We start from the raw sequence: 24,955 nt of genomic DNA, 5'->3' as shown, positions 1-24,955 counted from the left end.
ATTTTTGTACCATATTCTTCCATCAGCTTCCAAGTACATTGTTTTATCCCTAAGAATGCTTTCACACAAAAGACTGAGTAAACCTAGACTTTAAATATTATCCTTCTTAACCTTTTTAGTAATTGTATTTCTTTGATATGGTTCACTACTAACTTCAACACAGCTGTTTATGTTATTCCATAACCACTTTGTGATCTTAATTATTTTAGAAAATCAAATTTAGAAGCTGCTCTGGTCTAAAAGAGGCAAATATTTTATAAATCATTGCTACTATATGTTAAGCTCTAATATGAGTTTCACATTCATTATTTTATTCACCTTTGAATGAATCTTATAAAAGAAGTCTAGTATCCTTATTTTACAGATAAGGAAACTAATGTTTCCGGTATCACAGAACTAGTAAGTATCAGAGTAGGGCATAAAAATATATGTCTTTTTGACTCTAAAATGCATACTATTTTCACTATTTCCTTAATAAATCCCCACTGAGTAAATTAAATTATCTGTAGAGGTATACTATTATATCCAGCACATTTCATGAATTTCTCATGCTGTAGAAATCACATCCAATGTATTACACAGAAGCCTTGGGTCACTAATAATTCTAGAAATGCATAACTGATGTAGTTCAAGACGACATAGAAGCAGACTGGCTAGGAACAAAAATCAATGGTAAATATTTTTATGAAATCACTAGACTTGTTTTAGACTTGTTTTTTTATTCATTGTTGGTGTCTTCTAATTAGACCTAAATCTACTGTGTGGTCTATAGTGTCCTGTAGCTTAGTGAAACCTGGAAGACATTATAAAGAATACCTATTTAATGTTTCCATCAGTCCTAAAACACAGATATATTCTTGAAGACATGCTATTCTATTGTTCTAAGACTCTATTATATTGTTCTAAGACTCTTTGCAATTTAAATCCTTTTGCTGTCTCAGCCAAAATGAAGTGAAGGATTGTCTAAACAGAAAGTCTGAATAATTCAGTTTCTCTTGGGAGAAAACAAAGGTAATCTCTCTGGAATCTATTTAGCTTCAGAATCACTGGTTCATTGAACAACTCTCTACTTCACTTTGGTAGGATAGATTTCCAAGATCCATGGGCATAAAATAATTATTTCCAAACTTTTGAATCAAACAGATTTAAAGTAAAATGGATCAAGTTGATAACATTAAGATATTTTGTTTAAACTTGTCCATTTAAAACAAAGGATTAGTATATTTTTAAATGAATAAAAAATTTCAAAAATGATCAGCATATTTGAAATGATTTTTTTGTTTTCTAAAGTCCATGCATTATTATGAGGCTTAAGAAAGACCCCAGAGGCTGCTTAACCATTTCAATATTTTTCATGTAGAGGTTCTTTAACAACTTTGAAATCTGTCAATAAATATAAATAACAAGTAAAGAAAATATAAAGTAGGCAGATATTTCCTACTATGAACTTTGATTTGACCTATATCACTTTTGGTTGCCTGGGATGAATTAAATCTTTCTTGAAAGTTTCCCACCATATACATACATTTAATTTTTAAATATCCAGAACCCACAGAATATATACTATGTCTATTAAGGATTTTTTTTATTATAATTCTAGACCTGTTAGACACTTTATTTGCTTATCAATTCAAATCAATTTAGTTCTGGCCAGGCGCACTGGCTCATGCCTATAATTCCAACACATTGTGAGGCAAAGGCAGGTGGATCACTTGAGGTCAGGATTTCGAGACCTGCCTGGCCAACGTGGTGAAACCCCAACTCTACTAAAAATAAAAAAAAATAGCTGGGCTGGTGGCTTAATGCATGTAATCCCAGCTACTCAGGAGTCTGAGGCATGAGAATCACTTGAATTTGGGAGGCAGAGGTTGCAGTGATCCGAGATCATACCATTGCATTCCAGTCTAGGCCACTGCAGAGCAAGACTCCATCTCAATAAATAAATAAATACAAATCAATTTAGTTCTATCAGAATGTAATGAGAGTCCACTACAGAGCAGATTGATAGCAAATTTCATAGTAGAGTCAGCTTTCTAGCATGCTTTATGGACTTCTTAAAAGGAGTATAGGCCGGGCACAGTGGCTCACACCTGTAATCCCAGCCCTTTGGGAGGCCGAGGTGGGTGGATCACCTGAGGTCAGGAGTTCGAGACTAGCCTGGCCAGCATGGTGAAATCCTGTCTCTACTAAAAATTCAAAAATTAGTAGGGCATGGTGGCAGTCACCTGTAATCCCAGCTACTTGGGAAGCTGGGGCAGGAGAATAGCTTGAACCCAAAAGAGGGAGGTTGCAGGGAGCCGAGATAGCGCCATTGCACTCCAGCCTAGGAAACAGAGTGAGACTCTGTCTTAAAAATAAAATAAAATAAAAGAGGATATAAAGTAGGAACCTAGATTAATTAATTTGTAGACTTTATGCCAATGCTAAAATTAAACTTTCTAGATCCTATAGGACAGAAAATATAATTTTGTTTGCTCTAATTTTTTAAATTTAGACCTTTAACTAGGATAGTCAACTCAACAGTCCCCACAGCTCCTTATTATCCCCAACAGATTTGCTTCACCCATTTACATTAGCTGTATCTAACCCTGCAAGTATTTGAGTTTCAGCCCCCAAAATCTAATCACTTTATTTTATAATAAGAAAACAAATTGTCACACAGATTAAATAACTTAGCCAAGGTTACCAGCTAGCTAATGGCACTAAGCCAGAGTCAAAATCCAAGTAGAGTGGCCCTTTGTAAAAGGCAGTGTGTTCATCTTACTGCATTTTCACTCTCTTTATAAGAACCTAACATTTGTCTGAAATAAGGACCCTCTGTAATTTTTTTAAACTTTCAAAACTGCCTCATGGTACTTACAATTTTTATTCGTATCACAAGTTTCAAAATATCATTAACAGATTAAGCACTTTACTACATGCTATTTTGGTGTTTGCACTACTCCCCCGCCTTTCCACTGCCTTTTAGCTACTCAGAGTTGGTAAAGAGAGATGAGAATTATACGATTACATAAGATAAAAGAATGAAAGGTTTAGAGGGGTGAGTAAGAATGAGGGGGTGGTAGAGTCGTGGGTGGGAATAACTGCAGAGGAAGGACAAGGAGAAGGAAAAACTGAGATAGTGGTTCCTGAATATTAAAGACAGGAAGAGTTGAGAAATAAAGACAGCCAGGTCATCAAACATTGTTCTTTTATGGGGTGTGCTGATTTTGTAGGTAGGTAGATAGGTAGATAGACAGACAGACAGACAGACAGATTGTGTGTGTGTGTGTGTGTGTGTGTGTGTGTGTGTGTGTGTGTGATTTGCTAGGTCCACTCAAATTTTAGGCAGATTTCTCCTTCGGCTCATGTAGCCAGTCCCACACAAAATTATAAAGTACGGAAAGCTTATCTTGGAATTCTCCTTTGTGCTTTCCTCCATTAAACTATATTACAAAATGCAGTGCTTTTTCCTTTTTCTCCTGTTCACCCCATGCTGAAAGCTGGTTCTCTTTGACACTTTAGTGTTATGCCTGAGTCTCTCCTGAAGTATTTACACTTGAAGTCCCATCTCTTAACTGTTGAGTAAAAGAATCTCTCTTAAAGGAATTGTTTAAACATCAGTAAGTAGAGAGGTTTGGAATCACTAGTGGGTAAAGAAATCCTTCCTGGAGAATCTCTAATTTCACAACTGTGACATTACAAAGTCCAGCTTGTTCACATCAAGCCTAATGTCTAAAGTACTCAGCATACTCAACTCTCTAGGTTAAGTTTTAAATTGACAAGAAAGGTACAGAGAGTCTGAGAAGGTAATAATAATCACCAAGCAAATTGTACATTCACCAAAAGTTAACAAAGGAATGCATCAGTGAAGACATTCATTCTAAATAAGCAGACATAATCCTTGATTTATATTCAGTTATCTGTGATTAAGGTGAAGTCGCTTTTCTCATCAATTTATCTACTTAATTATTCAGTAGGGATGTGGACCTTACCCAATATCTTATTTATCTTCATAATTGAGAGAAGCATCAGTAAAATAAGCAGAATTTCCCTAAATTGATCAACTGAGGTCACTAAAAAGTTGATTGCTATAAACAAAACAACAAAGGTCAATAGAAAAATAGAAATTTATCCAAACTTTCCAGATTCTGCAGCCAGACTGCCTGGGTTCAATTTGGGTTCTGCCACTTACTTGCCTCAATTCCATATCTATTGATTTGAAATAATAATAGTACCTACATCATGGGATTGCTGTGAGAATTAAGTTAGTACTTTAAAGCATTTAGAATCATGCTAGGCACTCTGTGTTTGCTAAATAAAATACTGTAACATAATTTTACCACTTTCTTGATGGCAATTAGTTAGGTCTACAAAATGGCCCCAGAAATCTGATGTGTAATTCAAATTGGCATTGAATTTACACATCTATATCCAGTTAACTTGCTGCCTTAAGCATGGTGCAAGTGAAGAAAATATTACTTTACTTTGTTGTATGGTTGTAGGTGTCAATACTTCAAAAAATACATTTTCTTTTAAGGGAAATTGGACATTAGGGTATGAATTATTTATTCCTACGTGTTACATTTATAAAATGAAGGAGAGCACAGTTTTGCCTTCAAAGCCCCTAACACTCTTTTTCGAGAGACTTTTGAAGTATAATTCACATACTGTACAATTCACCCTGTCATCAATAAATGATACTAGTGTTTACTGAATGGCTATCATGTCCCAGGCAATAAACACACATTGTTTCATTCAATCTTCATAAAAATTCTTTAAGGTAGATATTATTATACTCAATTTTATGATTAATTAAAGGGTAAGAACTTTGAAGCTAAAGGTTGAAGCGAGGAGAGTTTCAACTTACATCCATGTGGCTTCAACATATGTTTTCTATATTATGGGGCTTCTCTTCAGATAATTAGTTTGTTCTCTTTCAGAGAGTGACTGGAAAAAGGGGGGAAATCTGACTTTTAGAGGGTAGCTATGGTTACAGAAACTCTTAATCTTTTAACCTGTCAGGAGAAAAGCCAGAAATAGCGGTCACTGAAAGCTGTTTTAAAACTCTCAGTTCAAGGTTGGCATGATAATGCAAAACAGTATTATTATCCAGAAATAAGCAATCATAATCATAATACTGCTATACACAAATCATAATGCTAATATACACTACTTTCACTTGGAAGGATTCAGCTCTTCCTAGTAGCATAACTACACCTATCTTTATTTCATTCCTACCAAATGAGTTAGGGTTTAAAATGGGGAAACGAGAAATGATGCGGGGTTTCTAGCCCATCTTTTAGACTTTTGACATCAATATGGTAGGTTAAGCAAACCCCTAGTCATGCTCGGGAATACTTAAGTAACTTTGCCACAATTCATTTATTAAACAAATATTTAGGTTATTTATTCATGTCAAGGAGTACTGTGCTATCCACCAGGTGTACAGAGGTTAAAACAAAACAAAAGATGAACCCCGTTCCAGCTCTTAAGGAGTTTACATTTTAGTTCAGGCTTTCATAAGAAGAGGCAGTGAGTGTGCTATATTGTATACTACGTGGGTTCTTGAACCAGCCTCTCCTCTTACCTCTCCACCTGCTGTGTGACCTTGGCATTTGATTTTTAAGTGACTCAATTGTCTAATTTGAAACATAATCGTTGACTTCAAATGAAAGACAGTATGATCTAGTTTCATTTCAGGTATATAGCACCCTAGGAAGACGAGGTTAAGAATATGTTACTCTCTTACATAAAGAGGGTTTCTCATACGTTTTCTTCCTTTAGTAGCTGGCATTATTCAATATTGTCCATATTCTACTCCGTGTTCACCGCTGAACTGGGACTTGTTTTTCACTGCAGCTTAGTCTTCTGGGTGTGCCTGGGGAGGAGCCACAAACAGCCTATAAAGGGGTCCCCACCTACAACAGGAGTAAGAGCACTGGAAGGTACCCAGGAAGGGCATGGAGGCCAAGCGTTCGGTTTCGGAATGTTTTCTGTGGGTGCCCATATTCACCGAGCTTGGATGAAACGAAAAGCCCACTCACGGAGCAGCTAAATTTTCTGCCATATCTTAGCCGTCCCACGCCCCCCGCCCCACCCTACCTCACTCTCAAGCGTGAGTGAATGCGCAAATAAGGGTTTTCAAGGCATCAGTGGGAAAGAGGGAGGAGAAGGAAATGCTGAGGATAGGAGGATGGGGCGGTGGCATCGCTCTAGCAAGAGAGCGCAGGAGCAGTCAGCGGCGAGGAGAGTTAAAGCCTGGCGGTCCTGGGCCGAAGGAGGCCAAGGCAAGATGCTGGACGGGCGGGGACCGATGGGGGGCAGCAGACCACGGCCGGGCACCCAGCCCGCCCCCGGGGCCTCCTCTTGTCCCAGGGACCACCCCCGCTTCCAATGCTTTTTGGTTTCGACCGGCCGCCTGGGAGGGGCCGTGGGACGCCATTCCCATAATGCTCTGGGGCGTGCCGCCGCCGTCTCTGCCACCTCCCCTACCGCTAGTGGAAGAAGATGGCGGAAGGCGGAGCGGCGGATTTGGACACCCAGCGGTCTGACATCGCTACGCTGCTCAAAACCTCGCTCCGGAAAGGGGACACCTGGTAAGAGAAAGGGGTTGAGATGTTCGCGGTTTCCCGAGGATAGTGGAGAAGTGGGCGGGAGCCGCGAACTGGTGTCTTTCTCTAGTGACAGGTGCGGGCAGGTCCGGCGGCGGCCGCCCTGGGCAGCAGGATTTTGGCTGGTTCTGAAATGTGGGGGCAAAGGTTGGACTCCAGATGAGGGTCAGGGTTGGTGGCTTGCCGGGGCACGCTGAAAGGTATCCGGGGAGCGGCGACGGCGGCGGCTCTGACTCGTGCGGTTCTCTTCGTCCTCCTTCCTTCCGTAGTGCCGCTCCCACCTCAGGCCTTCCCGAATGATAGGTTATAGTGGTTCGGCTTGAGTCTTAAAAACGCTGTTTTGACAGGTCCGGGTGCTGCGGCTTATCACGGTCTCGCTGGCTTAACTTCTCTGTTCGTTCATTTCCTTTCCTAGAATTGTCGGCGTCCAAGTTCCCTTTTATTCTGATTCCTGCAGTCTTCCGGGAGGTAGGCTGCAGGATGTTTGTGGTCTGTATTACACAGGTGGCATGTCAGGGCTCCACATAAGAGAAACCTTAATTTCCAGTTCCTTGTCAAAGGAGGGAGAGGAGTAGGGAACCTTAGGCTTCTAAGAGACCACGTGGTCTTGTGCTTTAGTGGTGGCTTGTTAGAAGCCGGCAGCGTTTCTGTTGGAAGTGCAGCTCTTCCCTTCTGTTTAAAGAATAACATAGGCCTGCAAAAAGTAGATAAGTCCACTTGAGGCTAACTGACTGCTGATATTCAAACTTGTAAAATACCAGAGGCAGTACGTTTAAAATACTGAAGGATGTATGTGGAGACTATTCACACTTGTCGGCCATATCATATCATATCATATCAAGTGGCATCTAGAATAACTTAAATATATGAATATGTAACATAATTTAAAAGTCCTTATTTTTTGGGAAGGATAATGTGCCTCTTCATTATAATAAAAAATATTTTCACTTCCCACTGTTACCGTAACAGTATATAATTTATGGAGTGTTTATTTCATATTCTTCAGTATAACGTAGTGGAAGGAGCAGTAAGATTTAGATCTGAGTTCTGTCACAGTTCCACCACTCAACTTGCGATATGACTTTGAGGAGAATTAATTTAAATCATTGCACCTCAGTATCTTTATCTGTAAAATGGACAGTAATTTTTTATAGGGATTTTATCTTGATTTGTTTATCTTAAGAATCTCATGTTTATGAGATATTAAATTTTAGTAACCTTCTTATCTCTGCTCTTTACTCCTGACAAAAGTCTGTGATATCGGGATCATTTTCAGTTAAGCTAATAGGTGGCAGACTTAGGACCTTAATTTAACCTTGATCTGAGTCTTAGTCTCTTTCTTTTTTGGTGGGCTATATGCTGTGTTTATATGATAGAAATCCCCAAGGATGTAAATATATACTTGTTTCATTATATCAAAAAATAGAATCTTCAAATGACTTAATAATAGTTATTATTGGCCTGGCAGGGTGGCTAATGCCTATAATCCTAGCACTTTGAGAGGCCAAGGAGGGAGGATCACTTGAGCTCAGGACTTCGATACCAGCCTGGGCACCACGGTGAAATCCCTTCTCTACAAAAATAAAGAAAATTAGCTGGGCGTGGTGGTGTGCCTGTGGTCTCATCTACTCAGGAGGCTGAGGTGGGAGGATTGCCTGAGCCTAGGAGGCAGAGGTTGCAGTGAGCTGAGATCGTGCTATTGCACTCCAGCCTGGGCTACATGAGACTCCATCCTCCCCCCCCAAAAAATGTTGTTTTTATTATAATGTTAGTAAGATGTTTATTACTGTGGGGAAATTAGACATTTCCTAGGACACCCATGTTTATCTTGGCTTGTGGTAATGACAAATAAGTCCCTGTTCCCTATTTTAAGTTAAAGAACATTTAAAAATTCACCCAACCTATTACGACCTTATTTAAAAAAGTGGATTTCCTTAAAATAGAAATCTATAGGTCTGTAAGTTAAAATATAAGTGTCATTGTTTCTCATTAATATCATGTTTTTGTATATGGAGTAATAATTGGTGATGTTGGCACTACGGAATGATAGGCGCAGTATGTGCATTGTGGGTGTTTGTAAAGTTTGGTATTTTTAAGTAAGTGTGTTTTTGCTTTTTGACAATTAATGTAAATCGGTGTGTGGGGGGGTGGTACACACACACACACACACACACACCGATTTACATCTGTGTAGGTACAAACAGCAGTGTAGGTACAAACAGTGTCTTACTATATTGCCCATGCTGATCTTGAACTCCTGGCTTCAAGTGATCCTCCCATCTCGGCCTCCCAAAGTGCTAGGATTGCAAGTGTGAACCATAACTAAAAAGAGGTTTTCTAAATTTGATTCATTTAGGTGCTTTCATTTTAAATAAAAGTAAACTGAGGACCACATATTTAGATACAAACAAAATGTGCAAGTTTATCCTCACATTTTCTCTTACTTAAAGGGAAAAAAATGCAAGAGAAAGATGTTACTGGGAGTTGCAGAAACCAGTTTGGTTTATACATGAGCCAGTTTATTTGCAAATTAGCTAGTGAAACCTGTAAAAATTTGGTTTAGAGTTTTAAAGAGAATAATTTGATATGTATATTTGATTATGAACTTGTAAGTACAGAAGTGGTTGGGATATGTAATAATTTACTTTAATGTTTGAATTAGGTTATTTGAAATTTGCTGTGTGGAATATTGTCGTGGCATATGTATGTAACTGTCTAGGGTAGACTGATTGGGCTACTGAGAAAAAATAGTGGGTTTACCATAAGTTTATTCTTGTAAGTTTAATACACATTTGAAGTTGTAGTCAAATGCATCACAGTGAATAAATTTCACTTATTAGCTCTTGAGCACTTTGCAGATAATAACTGTCTTCTGATGACTCAGGTAACTAACTTCCATACCTAGGCAAGTATAAAGATTTATTTGATTCTGTGTGAGTACTATGGTTTCTATTTATTTGTAAGTAGTGAATCACTAAAAAGTGATTTTCTGGAAATGAAAGTGAGTTACACAAGTGTGAGATGAAGAGAAACTTACTTTATATTTGGTTCTAGACTTTATATTGAGAAATAAATCAAAATTAATACAAGAGAGTAATACCTTTTTAAAAAGTGAGAAGAAAGTAGCACTGATTTGTATAAGGAGTAAAGCAGTGTCTCAAAATGATATTTGTTGATCTGTATTTCACTTCCAACAAGAGATCAGAAAACCATAAACAAGACTGAGAATTTAGGGATTATAGGAAAGAGATAATAAATTAACCAGAATTGTATAGCGTAGAATGAATTAAAAACAATTTTCAGATACATGGTGGTTTCTTCTGAGACAAAAAGATAATTTGCTCAAGGTACATGTAAGTATTTTAGGAACCTATTTAAGGAACAGTAGTTAATAAGTTACAAATAAAATTATGGGTTATCGAATACTGTCCTCGGAAAAAAAAATTTTGAGACAGAGTCTCACTGTGTTGCCTAGGCTGGCATGTTCTCAGCTCACTGCAACCACCTCTAGGGTTCAAGTGATTCTCCCGCCTCATCCTCCCAAGTAGCCAGGCCTACAGGCACATGCTACCATGCCCAGCTAATTTTTGTATTTTTAGTAGAGATGGGTTTTCGCCATGATACCCAAGCTGGTCTTAAACTCCGGGCCTCAAGTGATCCACCCTCGTTGGCCTCCCAGAGTGCTGGGATTACAGGTATGAGCCACTGTGCCTGGCCTGGAAATTTTTTAAGAAATAGACCTATTATGAGTAAATGAAGCATAACCACAAATCATCCAAAGCACTGCTTCATTTTCTCCATTTTTATTAAATGTTATTCATCTGCCAATCATTTTCAGTAATTTTTGTGTGATTATGTTCAGTGATAATGTGAGTTAACTTTTGTAGTTTAGCAAAACATTGCATGCCATTTTTGTATAAACCCTAATAACTGTAGTGGGTTTAAGTTAACTTTACAGAGTAAGTAATTTTTGTGTAGAGTTATTTAAAATCTCTATGACATTTTCATTTTAATAATTGCCAAAGAATCTGATCAATGAGGTTTTAGGCAGGAGACATTGATTCAGTTTTTAGGGCTTTCTTTCCATTCCTGCTTTTACTTAGAACTCTTTGAGGCTTTATTTTATTTGATCCCTTATGTTTGTGCAACTTCAAAACTAAAAGAAAATAACCCTATATTCACAAACCCCTTAATAATGAGAAGGAACACTTTTACTCAACATGAATTTCAAAAAATGCTTAAATAAATTTTTATATTACTATTACTTTTTAGATTAATTTTAGTTTTGCCAGGGTGTTTACGACCAGAGTGGGGTATATATACTACATCATTTATAGGAAATGAAACCAAAAGGAAAAACTTTTTTAGTCTTGGCAAATTGGTGAAAAAAAGGACAGAGATAGTGACCTTAAGGCATATTTTTTACATCTTAGATGCTTAAAAATCTAGGAAAGCAACCTAATTTAAGCCTTTTTTGTAAGTTTTTAAATAACTTCTGCTGTTAGTGAGTACAGGGTTAATGTACCCTGATAAGGCAGAAAAGTCCAGAGCTAGTAAATTATTTCATTTATCTGTTTGGTAAAATTCAGGCTTTACTTTTTCTAAATTGTACCGTTTTTCTGTTAGCCCATATAGGCATTAAATGACCTTTTTGCAAAATGGTTTTGTGACAGTTAACTATTTTGCTTATATATAAGTGTAACAATATAAAATTAGTTTGTCAGGCCATGACCTATAGTATTACATTTAAAAACACTATGTGCCAGATACTGTTATAAGTGCATATTGACTTACTTACCTCCATATCACACAGTTCTGGGAATCAGTGTTATTCACATTTGACGAAGCAGGGATCATAGGCTCAAAAAGGTTTTAACACAGTGGTTAGCTGGGATTTGAACCCAGGTAGTTTGGGTCTTTACTTCTTGCCCTTAAATCACTGTATCACATTGCCTCTTATTTTATTAAAAAAAAATTTTTTTTAGAGACAGAGTCTCTCGGTGTCACTCAGGCTGGAGTGTAGTAGCATAGTCATAGCTCATTGTAACTTGAAACTTCTGGACACAAGCAGTCTTCCTGCCGCAGCCTCTCAAATAGCTGGAACTACCGGTGTGTGCCACCACAGCCAGCTAAGTTTTAAAAATTTTAGTAGAGATGCGATCTTGCTATGTTGCCTACACTGGTTTGGAACTCCTTACCCCAAGTGATTCTTTGACTTCAGTCTCCCAAGTATTAGTAGCTGGGATTACAGGTATGAACCCCTGAGCCTAGCCTCTGCTTCTTATTTTAAAGATTCATTTTTTAAAAAATAGATTGACTTGGCCGGGCGCGGTGGCTCACGCCTGTAATCCCAGCACTTTGAGAGGCCGAGGCGGGTGGATCACAAGGTCAAGAGATCGAGACCATCCTGGTCAACATGGCGAAACCCCGTCTCTGCTAAAAATACAAAAAATTAGCTGGGCTCGGTGGCACATGCCTGTAATCCCAGCTACTCAGGAGGCTGAGGCAGGAGAATTGCCTGAACCCAGGAGGTGGAGGTTGCGGTGAGCCGAGATCACACCATTGCACTCCAGCCTGGGTAACAAGAGCGAAACTCCATCTCAAAAAAAAAAAAAATAGATTGACTTTAAAAAGAAAAGAACCTATTTTTCTCTTTAAAAGAAGTCTATTTTATATTTAGTATCAGAATTCTACCATTTTATCCCACACTTGTCTCCTGTGACTGTTCAGCTTAGGTATGATAGAACATGTAGGATCTTAACCCCTTGCTTCTGGAAATTAAAACATGCTTAAAGATTGATAGGTGAATATTGCATGTACAGAGCAAATGTCATTTTGATCCACAAGTACATTCAGACAAAATTCAGAGGTCATTTACTATTGAGCTTTTGAATTTTAATTATTAATAATCAAAAGGTCTTATTAGAGGTGATATAACCCCCTTCACCTATAGTTTTACAGAAATAACACATCAAGCATACAGTAAGATCTTGTAGGATATTTTGTTTCAGTACTTGCTCGATATTTTAAAAGTATGGTATTGGTTTACTGTAAGCCACAAATACGTAAGACTCTCTTTTTTGGACTTAAGTTTAATGAACCACTCAGCACAGAAAATGCAAATATGAATGCATTATTATGTTCCATGTTTACCAACTGATTTTTTTCTCCCAGAGATGATGCTTTTAAAGAATTTTTGAAGTGAAAGAACATTTGAATTAAGATAGTGGAAGATATAATTATAATAAAATAGTCAATTTTGCTATCATAGTTGAATTTATCCATTTTTTGATGTGAATATAGAGTGATTCTTCTTTTTTTTTTTTTTGCTGAAAATCACTTCATTAACAAGCCATGATTATTTACAAAAGTGAATTGAAACCATTGGGTCTATTGGCAGGGAAACAAGGGGAAGGTAGAGAACAATTGGTAAAAGTCAATTATGTGCTTTATCAGATTTGAACCTCAAAATAAGGAACAAAATATATCTTTATATGGCTAATAGATGAGGAATCTGAGAAAAGTTAATTGGCTTGCTCATAATTCACTACCAGTGGACATTTATTAAATGCTTAGTCTGTTGCAGCCACTATTTTAAATGCGTTATACTTATGCAGCCTTTAAAGTGCATGCTCTTATTATACTTTATTTTATCTTTGATGATTTCAGAGCTGGTTTGAATACCTGATTTATAAAGATTTAAAATAATAGATACTATCTAATACTCAGATCCTTAGTATTAAAAATGGTTTTATGCTGTCACTACTCAAATGTAATTCAAATAATATTTTATTAAACCATGGAAATTTCTCTTTTTTCTTAGTCCTTGTATAGAATTCTTCAACAATTACTAACTACTTTTTTTCTTCCCTGAGTAATGTCAGTCTGGCTTATTCCTTTTATTTTCATTTCCTCACTACCACTGTAATTCACACTGTATGTCTCATATTCATTCCTCTGAAGTCACTTCCCCAGACTCTTTCTCTCATTTATCCTTTCAACAAGAGAATGTAGATCCTTTAAATTTTATCACCCAGTTTACACAAACTTAACTATTCAAGAATTCTAGCATAAGTAAGCTAGTAAGTAGCCTCAGCTTTGCAAACAGATGAAAATTATTTGAGAGAAGAGTCAGAAATGGCTCCTTACAAAGAAGGAAATAAATTCCAATTAAATGTAAAGCAGCAAACCCCTGTAGGATTAACCTGCATTTGGTTATGCCTAGACTGCCTTTACTACTTCCATCACTAAGATTCTACATGGTTTCCTAATAGCGCTCCAAAAAGAAGAATAATGATTCCTTTTTTTTCCTCCAAGGAAAGGAGAGCTAGGAATGATAACTGTCCCTTCCATTCTCCTTTTAGTCTTGAGAAGACCTGTATATTAGTTTAGTAATTCCCCACTGTAAGAGAAAATCACTTAGCAGAAGTACCAGTAGAAAGGACTTCCTTTGTGAAAGAAGTCAAGGATGTCACAAACAAGTTCAAGGGTGGCTTCGATGCCAGAATATTCTAAGTTTAGAGTCAGTTAAGTCAAAACTTGAGAATATTAGAGACAAAGTTACTTCGCTGAAAAGAGCAGCAAGTTCCTTGCTCCAGGTAGAAGAGAACTGGTAATCTGGATTGATTTGTATTATTTACCTATATGTTTTTACAGCTTGATAAAGTTTAACAGTTTAGTCAAGAGATTTGCCTTTGATAAAAATAGAAAATTTATATTCAATACATTTGGATAGATTTCAAGCTGAAGAACTTTTTAATTCTCAGTAGAGGTATAGCTAAGTAGTTATATGTACCACATAGTTGTGGCTGTGGTTTACAAAAACTTACTGCTCATTTACTATGTTAAGTTTTCTTGTTTGTTTTTTTGAGATAGAGTCTCACTCTGTTGTCCGGTTGGAGTGCAGTGGTGCAATCTCAGCTCACTGTGACCTCTGCCTCCTGAGTTCAAGAGATTCTCTTGCCTCAGCCTCCTGAGTAGCCCGGACTACAGGCATGCACCATCATGCTCAGCTAATCTTTGTATTTTTAGTGGAGATGGTGTTTCACCATATTGGCCAGGATGGTCTCGATCTCTTGACCTCATGATCCACCCACCTTGGCCTCCCAAAGTGCTGGGATTACAGGTACGAGCCACCATGCCCAGCCAAGAGCTTTTTGCTAAGTTAAGAATATTGTAAAAGTCCTCTAGATACAGGTCCCTTATATAATGTAATATATATATCCCATATATGTTACATATATGAAATACATGATAGCATTCTCATTTTACCAGTATAGAAACTGAGATAGTTAAATTTATATGGTCATACACTTAGTCAGTGGTAGAGCAGGAGTTCTAACTTAAAGTTTGTGTTTTAAATTCTAACTGTACTGCCTGCTTATTGTGATAGAGCCATACCTAGCTTATGGAAGCAACTTTTTGAAAGACAAGTACTTGAAAGTATTAAAATTGAGAAATGTCAGCTTTGTCATACTTGTTAAACTCTGTTTTCATTTGTTATTAATGTGAAGAGCCTCTAGAATTTTCTGAGTCTTCTTGGTTCAGCCTTGTAGTCTCAGCAGTCTCATTTCTAACTAATACACCTCTGTTTTGATACAGATAGTGTCTCCCATTTCCTGCAATTATTTGCTTTTTTTCTGCTTTGGGGGCGCTTTATACACCATTTCTGTTTTTTCAAATACTTCTTACTAATTACTGACTTCATTTCAAAACCTAGTTCTAAGTCAGTCTCTAAAACCATCTCTAATCTCATCCAAATCTGTGGCCCCTCCATTCTTTGCTTTTAATATATATGCATGTGTATATAACAGGTTTATTGTGATATAATTCACATACCATACAATTTGCCTACTTAAAGTGGACAATTCACTGGATTTTAGTATACTCACAGAGTTGTGCAGCCATGACCATAATCAATTTTGGAATATTTTTATCATCCCAAAAAGGAACCTCATGTTTGTTAGTAGTCACCTCCCATTTCTCCCCCAAACTCCTCTGCTCTAGGTAGCTACTAATCTATTCTCTGTCTTTATATATTTGCCTATTCTGGGTATTTTATGTAAATGGAATCATAATAGTATGTGCAATTTTTAAATCTTGCTTCTTATAAGTGTTTTCTAGGTTCATGCATGTTATAGCATATATAAATACGTTGTTTATTTTTATTGCTGAAAGATACAGTCATGAGTCGTTTAATGACAAGGATAACTTCTGAGAAATGTGTGGTTGGGCAATTTTGTCATTGTGTGAACCTCTTAAGAGGGTACTTACACAAATCTAGATGGTATTGCCTATTACATACCTAGGATATATTGCCTGTTGCCCCTAGGCAAAAAAACCTGTACAACATTTTATGTAGTGCATACTCTAGCCAATTCTAATACAATGGTAAGTATATGTATATCTAAACATAGAAAAAATAGAGTAAAAAATACAATATTACAATCTTTCTTGTTTTTAGAGATAGGGTCTGGCTCTGCCACCCAGGCTGAAATGCAGTGGCCCAATATTGGCTTACATTACTCTTGACCTCCTGGGCTCAAGCAATTCCACCACCTCATCCTCCCAACTAGCTAGGACTACTGGCAAGCACCACTGTATCTATTTTTTTGCTTTTTATTTTTTTGTAGAAATGAGAGTCTTGCTATGTTGTCCAGGATGGTCTTGAACTCCAGGCCTCAAACAATCCTCCCACCTTAGTCTCCCAAAGTGTTGAAATTATGGGAATGAGCCACTGCACCTGGTTAGACATAATGTGTCTGTCATCGACCAAAGCGTGTTACCATATTCCATTGTATAGTTATAACGCATTTTATATATCCATTTATCAATTGATAGACATTTGAATTTCCATTTTTTGCGTATTATGAATAATCCTACTTTGAACATCCATTGTACGTTTTCATTTATCTTGTGTATATACCTGTAAGTGGAATTGCTAGGTCCCTGTTTAACTTCTTAAGGAACTGCTAGACTTGTTCTAAGTTGCCATAATTTTACATTGCCACCAGCAGTGTATGAGGGTTCCAGTTTTTTCACCTCTGTCAGCACTTGTTATGTCTTTTTTATTGTTGTTATAATCATCTTAGTGATGTGAAGTAGTATCTCATTGTAGTTTTGCATCTCCCTGATAAATAATGATGTTGAATTTCTTTTCATCTGCTTATTGGCCATTTATATGTCTTTTGGATGTCTGTACAGATTCTTTGCCTATTTTAAACATTTGGTTATTTTGTCTTTTTATTATTGCATTGTAAAAATTCCCTAGATACGGGTTCCTTATCAAATAGTTAATTTGCAAAGTTTTCTCCCATTTTATGGATTTTCTTTTTACTTTCTTCCGTTGAAACATAGAACTTTTTATTTTAATGAAATTCAGTTTGTCTGTTTTTTCCTTTGTCACTTTTGCTTTTGGTACCATGGCTAAGAAGACTTGGCTTAACTCAAGGTCATAAGGATTTATTCTTCTGTTTTCTTTTTCAAGTTTTATAGTTTTAGCTCTTAACATTTAAATTTGTGATTCAACTGAGTTAATTTTTTGTGTATATGGTCAGGGGAGGAGTTCAATTTCATTCTTTTGCCTGAGGATATCCAGTTGTCCCAACACTATTTGTCAAGAAGATCATTCTTTGCCTGTGAAATTGTCTTGGCACCCTGCTTGAAAATCAGTTGACTATAAAAGAGGATTTATTTCTAGAGTCTCTATTTGATTTATATATATGTGTATCGTTATACCAGTACCACATTATAAACGTATAGTAAGTTTTGAAATCTGAAAGTATGTCCTCTAACAACTTCTTGAGTTTGTTTTGGCCCTCTTCTCTAATTATTAGTTTATACCATGTTGAAATGTTGTTTTGTAAATATTTTTAAATATGTGTCTGTATTTCATTACACTATATAAATGACACTTTCTTATTTTTGCAGCCTGTCTTCTTACCTTCTCTCATATGAAATCTATTATATCTCTTTATTTCTTAGAGGTATCTGGTATAGTAGTATTTGCATAGTGAATGCTTTGTGTCGTTTAACCCATGGATCTCTCTTCCACTCCTAATCTCATGCCACAAAAGTACAAGCAATGCACTCTGATACACACACACACACACACACACACAATTGCACTTAGGTTCTGGGGTACATGTGCAGAACTTGCCAGATTGTTAAATAGGTACATACATGGCAATGTGGTTTGCTGCCTCCATTCCCCCGTCACCTATATCTAGCATTTCTCCCCATGTTATCCCTCCCCAAACGCCCTACCCCCACTGTCTCTCCTGAATTCCCCCCCCAACAGACCCCAGTGTGTGATGCGCCCCTCCCTGTGTCCGTGTGTTCTCATTGTTCAACACCCGCCTATGAGTGAGGACATGCAGTGTTTCATTTTTCTGTTCTTGTGTCAGTTTGCTGAGGGTCATAGTTTCCAGGTTCATTCATGTCTCTACAAAGGACACAAACTCATCGTTTTTTATGGCTGCATAGTATTCCATGGTGTATATGTGCCACATTTTCCTTGTCCAGTCTGTCATCAATGGGCATTTGGGTTGGTTCCAGGTCTTTGCTGTTGTAAACAGTGCCACAATGAACATATGTGACCAATGGACTCTCTTAAGAACATAGATAAGTGTGCTAATTACCAAAACACATTTACAGTATCTCTGTGGAAAAAACTAAGACAATAACCTCAGCAGATGAAAATGATATGGCATCTTAAAAGAAGGCTAAACCCACATTAATCCTTCAAATAAACAACCAGTCACATCATACCCTTTAAGTAATGCTTTGAAACATTCAAAATTATTTATATTGATTGTGGAAATACAGTTATGCAAGAAACATGTAAAAATATTCATTGAATGATAAATGCTAAATCAGAGTAAGGATAGGTATGCCAAGAAACGAGCCCAAAGGAGGCTATATTAGTATTTGTAATGGTGGTATGTATATATATATATAGATGCTCATTATTATTCTTGGAAGTTTAATGTATGCCTGCATATGATACAAAATACTTTTTAAAAGCAAAGTTGGTTGTAAGAGCTTTTTGTTTTGCAGAAGTCCCAATTTTTCTTAGTTTTTTCTATTTTTTTATTTTTATGTTGTTAATACCAAACCCAATTCTTCCAGTGTAGAAAAGTTACACAGAGCTCAGGGAATTAATATAGTAGAGTCAAACTTTATTAATTATCATTTCCTTCTTGCTTCATATATGCTTATCACGCTTATATGTCACGTACAGTTACAAGATGTCTTTAGTATGGCGAGACATACACATTTAAGATATTAATGATCATATATGAATATACTGGATGAATAGTTTAAAAACAATCTTACTTGACTTCCTTCTTGAGTTCCTTATTTGTCTTAGTTTAGATCTAAAATGAGATCATAAAATTATTTATTGCTAACTGATGGATTTAATGTGTGGAACAGAAAATAGGTTAGAAATGCATGAAATCTAAAAATTAAGCTTATAAAGAGATGGTAAACCATGCTATTGGTTTATTTGGGAGAATTTCATAGTTTTATTTAAGTGTTACTGATACCAACCATGAAATTCTGAGTCTTAGTTTGTGGTACTTAAAAAAAAAATCAGTTAAATATCTGATTTATAATAATTTAAAATACTAGACACTGTCAGTATCTCCTTAGTGTTGATTGTTTTTTGCTATCACTACTCAAATATGATTTAAGCATTTTGTTAAATAAGAGAATAAGTCATAAGAATAAATTATTATCCAGAATTGTTTATGCCATTAATTCTGCACAAGTTAATTATAAATATTTTTCTGAGATTAAGTGTGCTACCTTGGATTAGGCTGAGGTTTTTGTGTATTCTTTTACTTGTAAAAGAAAGACTCCCTATACCTACCCTGTAGAGAGGCAGATGGGATTTCAAAAAAAAAAAGCAAGGTTATATTTATATTAATAATAGGCAATTAAATAGGAAGATTTATCTGAAAAATTCTCAGCATAAACATGTACAAATCAACAACAACAAAAAAGAACTGTGCATTTACTACTTCTCTGGTTTCCTAAATCCTGCTATTGGAATTTCTCCATATTCCTTTTACACTCTGTTGTATCTGGGACTACTTCTTAATCATTTATTGGTCCTTGTATATCTTTCCTAAATTTGCTTGTAGTGTAAAAGCACCAAACAACTTTTGCAATTCTCCTCTTTCTTCCCACCAACTCCAAAATCTTTTCCATTCATATAGTAGCTCTACTGCATTTGAACGGTGTCTTAAAATCAACTCTAAAGCCCACAGCTTCTCTGGAGCCGTTGAAAATTGTTCTATCCAGACCATAATACAAATTATCATAATGCCTTCAGAATATTTAGCACCGTACAACTTAAATATTTTTGAAGTACTCATAATAGTATAACTTTATATAAGTTTCTGACTTAGTATTTCACATGTATTGATCATCTCAATAATCTTGTGAGATAGTTCTGTCCCCAATGGTCTTTATGAAATGTAAATCAAATCATATCTCTTTACTGTTAAAAATCTTTCAGTGGTTTTCAATATACTTAAGATAAAATCCTTGTCATTGCATTAAAGGCACTATTTAGTTTGGTCTCAGTCTACCTCTCTAGTCTTACCTACCATATCTCCCCAACCTTGTCATAAACTCCAACTTCATTTAGTCAGTTCCTTCAACACTCAAAATTCCCATAGTCCTTCTGACCTTAGCATGTTGTCTTCATTCAGTTTAGATACTCTTCTTACTACTTTTCCTGGAGTAACTACTATTCAGAGGTTAAAACATTATTTTTTCAGATATATTTTCCTTTATTTGAAATAGGGTCCTTATTATATTCTTTTATAGCTCCCTATACTATTCCCTCACAGCACTTAACAATATTTTACTATGTATCTCGATTGCTTACTTTTTCTGTCTCCTCCACTGAACTCTGAATTACACGAACAAAGGGACCTTGGCTATTTTGCCAGCCACTTTATTCATATGAAGTATTTTTTGAATAAGTGAATTCCCATTTATAAGATGGACAAAGGGTTTTATTGCTGAGTAACTTTTTTTTCTTTTTTTTTTTTTGATATGGTGTTTCGCTGTTGTTACCCAGACTGGAGTGCAATGGCATGATCTCGGCTCACCGCAACCTCCGCCTTCTGGGTTCAAGCAATTCTCCTGCCTCAGCCTCCCGAGTAGCTGGGACTACAGGCGCGCACCACCATGCCCAGCTAATTTTTGTATTTTTAGTAGAGATGGGGTTTCACCTTGTTGACCAGGATGGTCTCGATCTCTTGACCTTGTGATCCACCCGCCTTGGCCTCCCAAAGTGCTGGGATTATAGGCGTGAGCCACTGCTCCCAGCCGCTGAGTAACTTTTCTTAAGACTTCACAGCAAGTAGTGTTAAACAAAGTTTGGTGTAGTGCTTTTTCTATAGTAAATTTAGAATTTATATCAAGTCTGTTTTCAGGAGATGAGAATATATATAAACAAAAATAATCATGAAAATACATTGAGGCCGGGCGCGGTGGCTCAAGCCTGTAATCTGAGCACTTTGGGAGGCCAAGGCAGGTGGATCACGAGGTCAAGAGATCAAGACTATCCAGGTCAACATGGTGAAACCCCGTCTCTACTAAAAATACAAAAAATTAGCTGGGCATGGTGGTGCGTGCCTGTAATACCAGCTACTCGGGAGGCTGAGGCAGGAGAATTGCCTGAACGCAGGAGGCGGAGGTTGAGGTGAGCCGAGATCGCGCCATTGCACTCCAGCCTGGGTAACCAGTGAAACTCCGTCTCAGAAAAAAAGAAAAGAAAAGAAAAGAAGTTGAGATTGGTATGACAAATTCATCCACATTTTATTGTTTGCCACATTTCTAGGAAACTTCTTCAGAGAACAGTAGTGTTTCTGTGTATGTGTGATCTTAATTGATGTGAAAACATGAATCTTGTATCGGCATCAGTGTGAACATTCAGGTTCTTTTTCCACCAAGTTTCTGATAGGCAAATATCTAACCCTAAATATAGCCACTTCTAAAATATTAATTTTCTTAGTAAGTAAAATGGATAGAAATTGTTAGAATTTATCTTCTAAATAAGTCTTCTAATTCTATTTATAGTTTGGTAATAATATTATATCCTTTTCATCTCAATTTCAAAAGCAAACTTACCATTTCATAAAGGGGAAGTGTTATGTATGATTTTACTAAGCATCTGTTACATTTCTAGGTCTTTGTTAAATAAATGGTGTAATGAAAGGAACACTGAACTTTAGAGTCTGAAAACTAGAGTGCCGGACTTTGCATACCCACTGAGTAGTGTTACATGACCGTGGTAAGTTATATAACCTCTCTGAATTTTGGCTTTTCCTTTCATTAAAAAGGAGGCCAGACACAGTGGTTCATACCTGTAATCCCAGCACTTTGAGAGGCCTTGGCAGGAGGATCACTTGAGGCGAGCAGTTTGAAACCACCGTGGGCTATATGACTTGACCAGTTAAAATACAAAAAAATTTTTTTAATTACCCAGACATGGTGGTGCTGGAAGGCTGAGGCAGGAGAATCACTTGAGCTCAGGAGTTTTACAGTGAGCTATGATGAAAACACTACGCTCCAACCTGCACAAGAATGAGACCATCTCAAACAAATAACTAAATAGAAATAGAAATATTTTTATTGCTATAAATTCTAATACTTTCTGTCTCCAAGGAAGGAAGAAAAGAAGGAAGAGAAGGAGGAGAGGGATGAAAAAGTTTGCTTTACCATCAACTAAAGTAAAAACACTTGTACAAAAACTTTATATAAACATTAAACATTTATATTTTTTTATGCAGATACTAAGATTTTAAACAGAAGTGAGATGATCATATATGTGATTTTAAAATGTTTGGCAGCTGTGTGGAGGACACCTTGGAAGCAAGCAAAACTTAAAGTAGATGACAAGCACACAGCTATCATAGTAATCTGTGCCACTAAAAATACAGTATAAGGGGAGCTACAGAACTAAGGTACTTTTCTGAGGATGAAGAGGAGAGGGACAAACTCTTAGAAATATTCTGGAGGTACTTGGTTACTGGATGTTTTGGAGCGGAGAATATAGGATAATATTCTGGTTTCTGGCTTGGGAGATTAAATTACTCATGAAGTCGTTTATTGAAGTCCCCACCCCCCGAAAAAAAAGAATTATAGAGGTTAATTTTTAGAGGAATTAATAGATACATAAAATTATGAATTGGATTTGTTAAGGTGGTCATTGGTGATTTGTGAGGGCCCATTAGAGTCGGAAGACTTGTTGTATTAGGTTGGAGTATAAGTGAAAGTTGAGGAAATAGAAGCTTGAGAAGCTTGACTATAAGGACAAGTCAGAAAATGGGAATAGAAGAGAAAATATGAGAGTTTGAGAGGTGGTATGGGGAGAGAGGAGAAAAAGACTTAAATCTTTGTTGAAATACTGAGTAGGAAAAGCCAGATTAGAGAGAAACAAGAGGATTAGGAGCTGTCCATGGGGGAAGGTCTCCAAGGAGGCAGAAGGAAATTAGATCCAGAGCATAGGAGCAAAAATTATTGGCCTGGGATTTGAGGAAGATTACTTCCTCCACTGATATATAAGAGAATCAGGTAAGATTCAGTTGTGATGCAGTAGAGTTGGGCAGGCTTCTAACTGCTTTATAAAGTAGGTAGCAAGGTTGGTTTTAATGTGTTAAAGATTAGGTAAGATGGACAAAGCTTTGAAATAGAAGGCTGTGCTATGACATGGTGGAAGATTACAGGTCATCTTTGAAGGAATTGAGAGATTAAAAACCATAGGTCTTTAATCTCTAAATGGTTTTCTTTAGTAACTTTAAACCCAGATAATATTAACATGATAAAAATAATTTTATACTGGTGTACTAATATATAAGAATCATGTGTAATGACTAAGTATGAGGTACCCTTATAAAATTCTTTGTAATCTACTGAAACAGGGAGATTACAGTGTTTAAGACATAGATCTTCTAGATGATACATTAGTACATTTACTTCATAACTTTTTTACAGGAACACAGTCAGATGTCTTAGTGTTCAGAAATATTTAGCCTTTGGTTTCAGTTATAAAGCATTGGCCTCATTGTACAAGAAATTTAGCCTATTCGTTACAAAACAGTGTAATTACTACTACTACTACTCTGTACTTTGGCTGCTCAAGATGTTTGTACATTAGTATTTAGATTAATTTTAAATGGTTGGAACTCTGTAGTTAATATAATACTTGGTACTAAAGTTTCATAAGCTTCAAATCAGTAAATATGTCAGTTTTGGAATTCTTTCCTTGTTTTGCTTATATTATCTTCCAGGTATCAAGAGTAATAATCTGTACTTTGTGTGCTTTTCCTTTTATATGAGATATCACTCATCATACTTATTTTTCTGGCTTATTCACTGGTCGCTCTAGTTACCAAAAGGAAATAATTTCTCAAGAATGAGTATACTACCATACATCAGAATCACATTTTGATAAATTTAGAAATAATTGCAAATGAATTGTGCTTTTTCAGAGAAAATTCAAAACTTATGTAAATTTTTAATTAAAATCTAATGCACGTTTACCTGTTTAGAAAAAGTAGAACTATAAAAAAAAAATACAAAAGATTATATAAAATTATGAATTCTTTCAAAAATAAATAGTAAATGAAAACTATATGTATTTTATGCATTTTGCTGTGTATATTTTGTCCCAATTTTAAAAATATTGTTTATAATTTATTTTTATGCATAAAATTTCCATTGTTGACTGTCACTTAACAATATGCCTTCTGCTTGCCTCAACATTATTCCTAATCTCTTTGACTGTACTTCATCCTGTGTGCATATATGTGAAGATGTATCTGTACATAACTTTTGTGTTAAACAAAAACATTTACTCTTGCTGTTAAAACTTTCTGGCAGATTTTGGATTACCCTCTTTGGACCACTTCATAATAACTCACAAGCTGCAACTCTTTTGAAACCCACTTCCACAAGCAAACAATCTTTTTCAAGATAAAATATCATGTTTATTATGGCATTTATGTATTTTCTAATCATTTAGCACATGTAAAGCTGTGCTCCCATTTTTATTATCTTTTTAAAAACATGTCACTGACAAAGTACCTCAGCAAGGGAGATAAGGGGATGGGATCAGGGAAGCATACAAACCTGTACAGCATCTTACTGTACTGAATACTATAGGCAGTTTTAATATAATGTTAAGTATTTGCGTATCTAAATATAGAAAAGGAACAGTAAGGCCAGGTGCTGTGGCTAACGCCTATAATCCCAGCACTTTGGAAGGCTGAGGCAGGTGGATTATCTGAGGTCAGGAGTTGGAGACCAGCCTGACGAACATGGTGGAATCCCTGCTCTAC

At 36.3% G+C, this 24,955-nt stretch overlaps 1 protein-coding gene across 9 annotated transcripts in view; it reads left to right on the top strand.

The window, feature by feature from the left end:
* Positions 1 to 6,478: 6,478 nt before the first annotated feature.
* Positions 6,479 to 24,955, top strand: part of USP15 (ubiquitin specific peptidase 15) — a 159,484-nt gene continuing 141,007 nt past the window's right edge. For all 9 annotated transcript variants that reach the window (XR_013521793.1, XR_013521792.1, XR_013521795.1 and 6 more), the window contains exon 1: positions 6,479 to 6,578. Coding sequence is in view for 4 of the 9 variants with exons in the window: in XM_009004139.5 (XP_009002387.1) it covers positions 6,490 to 6,578 (89 nt within the window). In the remaining 5 variants the exon portion in view is untranslated. The remainder of the gene's footprint in view (positions 6,579 to 24,955) is intronic.

Source organism: Callithrix jacchus, chromosome 9 (genome assembly GCF_049354715.1).
Source record: "Callithrix jacchus isolate 240 chromosome 9, calJac240_pri, whole genome shotgun sequence".
Taxonomy (NCBI): Eukaryota; Metazoa; Chordata; class Mammalia; order Primates; family Cebidae; genus Callithrix; species Callithrix jacchus.
Note: the sequence above shows the minus strand (reverse complement) of the source record. Positions and strands in the feature narration are given on the sequence as shown.